Genomic DNA, 7,415 nt, shown 5'->3' with positions numbered 1-7,415 from the left:
TATATGCAATATGTAACTATTAGTAAATGATCAATTTTTTTATAACTATCTATTATAGTATCTGATACACACTGGACATGTATATGATATCTGATAAATGACTATGACACATACTTCATGAAGTTTTCAGATACATTTAATTTGATATCAAATACAACAACTATGCAACAAGCTCATGTCATAGTTTAGATGAATCAGATATAATGTCAACTTTGTATATGTATGAATCTGTAGATTAATTCTATTATATATATATATAATCAAAATTGAATTATAGGAAAGAAAGAATAAAAAGAAAAAAGGAAGAAAAAAAAAGACATCCCTCCTTTTTGCTTTTGCAATTAGATTCTTTTCTTTCTAATTTCGATTTTTTTATTTCATTCCTATTCTCCTTTCTCAGAAAAAGGGCCTTTAACCAAAGTAAAAGATTACTTCGTTCTTGATAGTTAGTTAGTTACTCAGTGGATAGGAACATACTTTGGATCAGAATCATGGGAAGTACTTCTTGATCATTTCTACGAACGTAAAACCCCATTTGAATTCCTTTTATGTACAAAAATATCCTCTTGGATAACTTACATAATCTCAATTACTAATCCTTTGTGTATGTTGATCTTCCTAACTAATATAATTTTAATGATGAGTTAACACCCAATAACATTCAAATACATTATATTTGTTCTTGATACATGCTAAAAAGTATAATTTCTATACATTTTTATAAAAATTAGTTCAGATACGATAATACTGAAATTTGGATAAGACACATATGTTCCTGTCAACTTTTGAATTGACATACCTATTTAAAAAATAATGATTGACACAATGAATTTATCATTTTACCCCTAATAATGTTGAAGTTGATGAATTAAAATTTAAGATTTTCAAAATAATTAATTGAGGATATAATAGGTAAATAAAAGTTGTCATTTCTTGATTTGTCAAAATTGACAAGTAATTAAGGATAACTTAAAAGAGAAAAAAAATTACAACTAATTAGAAACAGGGGGAGTAAATCTTTACTCCTAAAATTTAACATTTCGATTACAATTTAAAATCTGATTTGGACCCGCTATCCGACCCATTTAAAATCAATTCTCGATTGTCAACATTATCGAGCTACAAAAAGGAGATCTAAGAACAAGAATATTAATAAGCGCGTATGTACATGTTACTAATTAATTAGAGGACCAAAAAGGTCCCATCTACTCATTAATTCCCTTTTTACCAAAAAAGAAGAGAAGCGTAAACACCAACTAAAAAGCACAACCATGTTTAAATACTACTCCTTTTAAACTATTTTTATAATGTTTGAATAAAATAAAATTTAAGATAAAAGTAAACAAAAAAATAAGCTTTATAAAACGAAAAGCTATAAACCCATTAAAACAAGCCACTTCCTCCCTTTTAATTTATGTAATGTAGTTTGATTGACATGGAATTCAAGAAAAAAAGATAAATTTTTGAAATTTATGATCCAAAATAAGTTAGAGAAATATTTGTGTGATTATAATTTATTTTATTAAAGATAAAATAAATATGTTAAATTTAAATTGTAAGTAAATATAAAAATATATCATATTTTTAGTACTTCCTCCGCCGTCCATCTTTACTTAATCAATATACTAAAAATAAATATCCAACTTTACTTATCCAATTTGAAAAATCAAAAATAATTTATTATTTTGTGTCTATTTTATCTTTGATACTAAATATTAATTTTTCAATATTTAGATAACTTATAATTATTAGAAATGATATAGAAAATCTACCCCTCTAATTACTGTTTTTTAAAAGATATGTCAAATTAGACCTGAATAATTAAAGATCATGAACAAGAGAATAATACTCCATTTGTTTAAAAAAGAATGACCTTTCCTTTTTAGTCTGTTTCTAGACCACTCTTTTTAAAATCGAGGGAGTAACTAAAAAGAAAAATGAGTCATATAAATTTGAAGCGGAGATAGAGGGAAGTATAAAAAAGGTAAAGATAGTAGGTAGGGTAATCACCACACTACACTACACCAAACCAAAACCAAAAGCTGCAACATAATTCAAAAGCAAAAACCAACAACTCACATTCAAAAGTTTTTAAACAAGAAGGATGATAGAAGAACAAGGGCATGGACCTCCACACGGCATTCTCTTTGCCGTAGTTGTAGTAGCAGTCATCTTAATCCCAACAATCCTCGGTGAAAATGGCGAAGCAATTACTGATTTCATCTCCGATCTTCTTACCCCAATAGGTCTTCTCTTACTCCCTATTATCCTACTCCTCACTATCCAATTCCTCTCCTCCGACACCGGCTCATTCATCAACACCATTTTCTCCACCGGTGAACCTAATTCCATTCACCGTGTAAGTGGGTCCCCTGTTGGCGTTGCTCTTTTTCTCGCACTCACATTGTTCCTTCTCTATAACCGCTTTTCCATCTTCGGTGGCGATGATGATTCCGGCGACTGAAATTAAACACTAATTTGGCTAGATCTATCTTTTATTTTCAAGTGTATAGTGAATCCTACCGGTCCGCCGGCTCTCTAGTATTGTACGGACGTATAATATTTTCATGTATGCAAAATCGTTTCAATTCCGAACAAGTTATTTGTAGTCAGTTGCATGATTCATATGTATTTATTTTATTTTATTTTATTAGTTTAGAGATGTTTCGTTCCAATATTCTCCTTTTTCATACTTTCGTATGCTATAAAACAAATCATATTTTTTTTTTCTTAAAAAAAAGATAAGTTTAATAATGAGATGATTTAAAAGTGCATAAATATATTTGATTTAGATCATAAATTTCAAATTATTTAGTTTGTTTGATCTATTTTGACTTAATAGGGAGTTTAACACTTTGTTTGGATGATTGTTATGTATTGTTTCATAATGTATTATATTGTATTGTTTTAATGAATGCAACACCTGGATAGATTATATTGTTTTCGATCGTTATATAATGTCGATAAATCTATAAGAAATTGCAAGGTACAAGGCATAACTACTATGAAAAGGTAAGATTACAATCAAAATAAATATTGTATTTAGACTAACAATACAATACACTACCATGGATAACAACCATCCAAACAAGGTGTAAGAAAAGAAAGAACTTTTTTTAATCTTGTAATGTTAAATTAAAAATATGATAAATATACCAACATATTCTTTAATTTTATTATCTTAACATATTATGTAGAAACCATTCTTTTATTAAACGTGTTAAAAAGAAAAAATAGACCAATTCAATTAAAACTGAGAAAGTATTTTTTTTATAACTCTATGGTGGCTAAGGTCAAATATCTTTACATGAAATGGGAGAAGAGGGAGTATTAAATAAGTCCAAATGCAATAAAGCTAGGGTTTTTTCGAAAACAACCACACATGTGTACTATATAATATCGTTACCATACATTTAGATATTACTGACAAAATCTTGAATAAAATGTAGTACATTGGATATTTTAGGGGGGTATAACAGTCATAAACAAAATAGGGCCATGAGAGTTTATTCATATTCTTGAGAGTAGTTGAGCTATTTCATTTTCTTGTTGGTGATATTTATTCTTTTCGTTCACTTTTATTTATCAGTGTTTGACTTGACACATTCATTAAGAAAATAATTAATGATATAGATATTTTTATCAAATTATCCCCTATTAAATAATGTCTTGAAAAATAATTTGAAAAATAAGTATTTAATGTTGAGGATATATAACATAAATTTTTTTATTATATTTTCAAAAATATATTTTAAGAATAAAGAACCACTAAAAGTGAAGGGAGGGAGTATTGTTGCATTGGTCTCAAAGAAAGAGTTGAAAATATCACACTTGCTCAGCAACTGTACTGTCAGTCCACTTTGACTATGCTATTTCCCACCGCACTATTTTACTTTAGAGTTGTTTGCCCAAGTGATTGGGAGTTTAAAAATGAAATATTTTTTATTAAAAAATTAAGGTGTTTGATTGATTAGTAAAATTTAATTTAAGATAAAAACAGAAATAATTTAATATGAGAAATATTGAGAAAATCATTTAACTTCTGTAAAATGTATAAATGTCCAAAATATGGCCGAAAATGATGAGGCTTTACGTACTGTTCCCCCAATTTCCTATGGAGGGAAGGGTTTGTAAAGGTTTTGTAAAAGACCGACTAGAAGTTATAGCGCGAAAATGTTCATGGGTTAACACACACGAAAAATTGAGAAAATCATTTAATTCCTATAAAATGACTCCTAAAACAATATAATTTTCTTTGTTTTATTTTATGTTTTATATATTATTATTTTCATTGATTTATGAGAGAAATATTGAAAATATCCTAAACTCAGCATGAATTATTAGTTTTATCCTCTAACTATTGACAACCTTAAAAACTACTCTTTTACTTGACTAAATGAAGTTAAATACACTACTAATCTAGCAACATAAGTGAAATATGCCCCTAAATATTTTCATCAAATTTAGGAATGTTTTCAACATTGCTCTCGATTTTTTTATTAAGAACTTCATGTTCCTATAAGAGTTTGAGACCACTTGCTATGTCCTGTGGCAGATCAAGAGCATATCTAAATTTAATTAGTCATGAGAGGTATTTTTAAAACCGTCAATAATTCAGGAACGAAACTAATAATTTGCATCAAGTTCAAAGGTGTCCTTATTACTAGTTCAGGGGTGTCCTTATTACTTCTCTCTTGATTTATCTATGTATTATTATATTGATTGAAAAAATTGTTGCATCTACATTTTTTTAATTAAATAAAAGTAAAAACTATAAATTAAAAACTATCTATCTATTTATATCGTATATATTTATTTTACCTATCTATATACATAAATTTCATATTATATAACTACTTTCATGTTTCATTTATTTATCTGCTAATACTTAGGGCCTGTTTGACCATGCGATACAGAATCATAAAATAGAATCATGATATGATATTATAATATGAAATTATGAGATGAAGTTAAGCTTTATTTGGACATGCGATAGAAAATTTTTGTGTTGTATATTTTTGCATAAACATAAGAATCTCATAAGTTGTAGAACTATTAAAAAAACCCTAATTGTTTATTCAATCTTACCAAATAAACAAAAAATTATAAAACCATGTGGAGTGGTAAGAAAAATAATTTAAATTTTATTTTTTAAAAAAATATTTTTTTTATGGATAGTAATACTTTAATCTTTAATTTTTAATTAATATTAATAGTTTATTATTTAAATTTTGTCAAAGTGGAGTGTCATGTGTCAATGTTTTTTTCAAAATAAAAAAGAGAGTGTATTGCACACACCACTGAGATACGTTTCTCAAACTAAAAAGTGATAGTTTAGGTATGAAACTCACACTCTCAGTAGTTTAGGTCTGAAACTAAAAAAAAAGGAGATATTTTAGGTGTGTTTTTGACACTTATCTCTAACAAAATTTGAATATAAGTTGTAGTGTACTTAGGGGTGTGCATCGGTCGGTTCGGTTCGGTTTTATGTATTATCGGTTTGGTTTATCGGTTTTTAAATATGCTGACCCAATAACAAACTAATAAGATATTTTTTATCGGTTTATTGATTTTTGATCATTATTGGTTCGATTTTCGGTTTACCCAATAAGAAAATGTCCGTAAAATATTATATGACTCTCACTTCTCTAAATGCTTTGATATAGTGAAACAAGAAAGATAATGAGAAATTGCATCAATAAGAGAAAATTTAGTACAAATGTTATAATTACATGTCACCGCCAAAACATAGTATGAAATTTCTTATTTTTATCAAATTACAGACATTTACAAACTTGCAAAAGCTACAACCTACAGTTACAAATTAAAACTAAAATCAAATAGTCCAACAAGACTAAAACTAAAACTAAAATCAAATAGCTACAATTGCAAACCCTTACTTTAGTCTTTAGGTTTTGATTAATTAAACAATAAAGACTACTAAAACAACCTAGTGTGATGGGGGTAAAGTACTAATAATTTGATATAGTTATAGTGTCTAGTTATATATTAAATTATTAATATCTAATAGTAAATTATTACCGTCTTATTGGGTTATCGATTTACCCAATAACCCAATAGTAAAAACCGATATCGAACCAATAACCCAATAACTTATTTTTATAAACCCATTAAAAATCCAATAAACCAATAACATTTTTTCGGTTCGGTTTATTGGTCGGTTCGATTTTTGCACACTCCTAAGTGTACTAGTCTTTAATATAATCCTCCACATAGTACAAACAATCTCCTCACGTTGAACTTGCATTTCTCAATCATACGATCGAGAAGACGAACCAACATTGTTACTTTGAGCCATTTGTTGGTCAATACCATTCTCAACTATATTTTCATGCTCACTCCTTTGGTTTTCTAGCAAATAATTATGTAACACTGTATAAGCTATGACAATTTTCACTTTTGTGTCAATATCATAATGGTTCCTGCCTTGTTTCACTTGTGTGCAATTACACATTTTCAGTCCATTAATTTCGTGCTAAAATCAAACATATTGAAAGTAGTGATTATCAAACATACGTCACCACTTTTGTCTTTTTTCATATTAAATTGCTTTAAACATTTTCATATGTAACAGAAAGAGAGTTTTTATTATTATGAAAAACCAAAAAAGTATCACTCCCTAGTCCCTCAGTTCTTATTTATATTCACCAAATCAGTTCCTACTTTATCATTTATATTCACCAAATTAAAGAAATAATAAATTTTATGTTGGTAAGATAATAAAATTTTAAAAGTAATGATGTAATTATAAATTTTATTTACATATGAAATAAATGGTTAGTAAATTTAAATGTGGGTTGTTTTAACAAAATATAAACTTGTGAGTCAATTTTTGTATTTAAAAAATCCCAAATCATGATATGAAATTCCCAAATCATGATTTTTAGAGAATATGGGATTCCATCTCATGATCAAATCATGAGATGGAATCAACATGAAATCGCATGTCCAAACGCTGATTCCATCTCATGATTCCATATCGTGATATGGTGTCGCAGGGCCAAACGCCTACTTAATAATATAATGTACCTAAAATAACTTTATATATAAATATATATCTATTATTAATTAACACGATACACACCTACACTTTACTAATTTTCTCAAAATAAATAGGGTTAAATGGGCTTATGAAGGAAAACATTTGTCGATCTTTGAACAATATAACTCAATGTAATAGGTAACAGGAACATCAGGAATAAACTTTTTTATGATATGAACATGATTAATATAGCACTTGTTGGTACGAAAGATCGTGGGATGCTTGTCAAACATTGATAGAATGAATACACATGTGCAAAACACGTACACATGATGAACTTTCTAACAATGAATACTTGGTTCACCCAAAAACACTTGTTCTCCCCCCTTCCCAAAGCCCTACATCATACTTC

General features: G+C 27.8%; 1 protein-coding gene across 1 annotated transcript; it reads left to right on the top strand.

Annotated features, from left to right (window-relative positions):
* The first annotated feature begins 2,056 nt into the window (after positions 1–2,056).
* LOC125853848 (uncharacterized) lies at positions 2,057–2,496 on the top strand. The gene has a single exon (XM_049533601.1). The coding sequence runs from the start codon at positions 2,105–2,107 to the stop codon at positions 2,462–2,464; it is 360 nt and encodes a 119-aa protein (XP_049389558.1). The 5' UTR covers positions 2,057–2,104; the 3' UTR covers positions 2,465–2,496.
* Positions 2,497–7,415: the final 4,919 nt, after the last annotated feature.

Source organism: Solanum stenotomum, chromosome 1 (genome assembly GCF_019186545.1).
Source record: "Solanum stenotomum isolate F172 chromosome 1, ASM1918654v1, whole genome shotgun sequence".
NCBI classification, from domain to species: Eukaryota; Viridiplantae; Streptophyta; class Magnoliopsida; order Solanales; family Solanaceae; genus Solanum; species Solanum stenotomum.
This window is presented reverse-complemented; position numbering and strand designations above follow the sequence as displayed.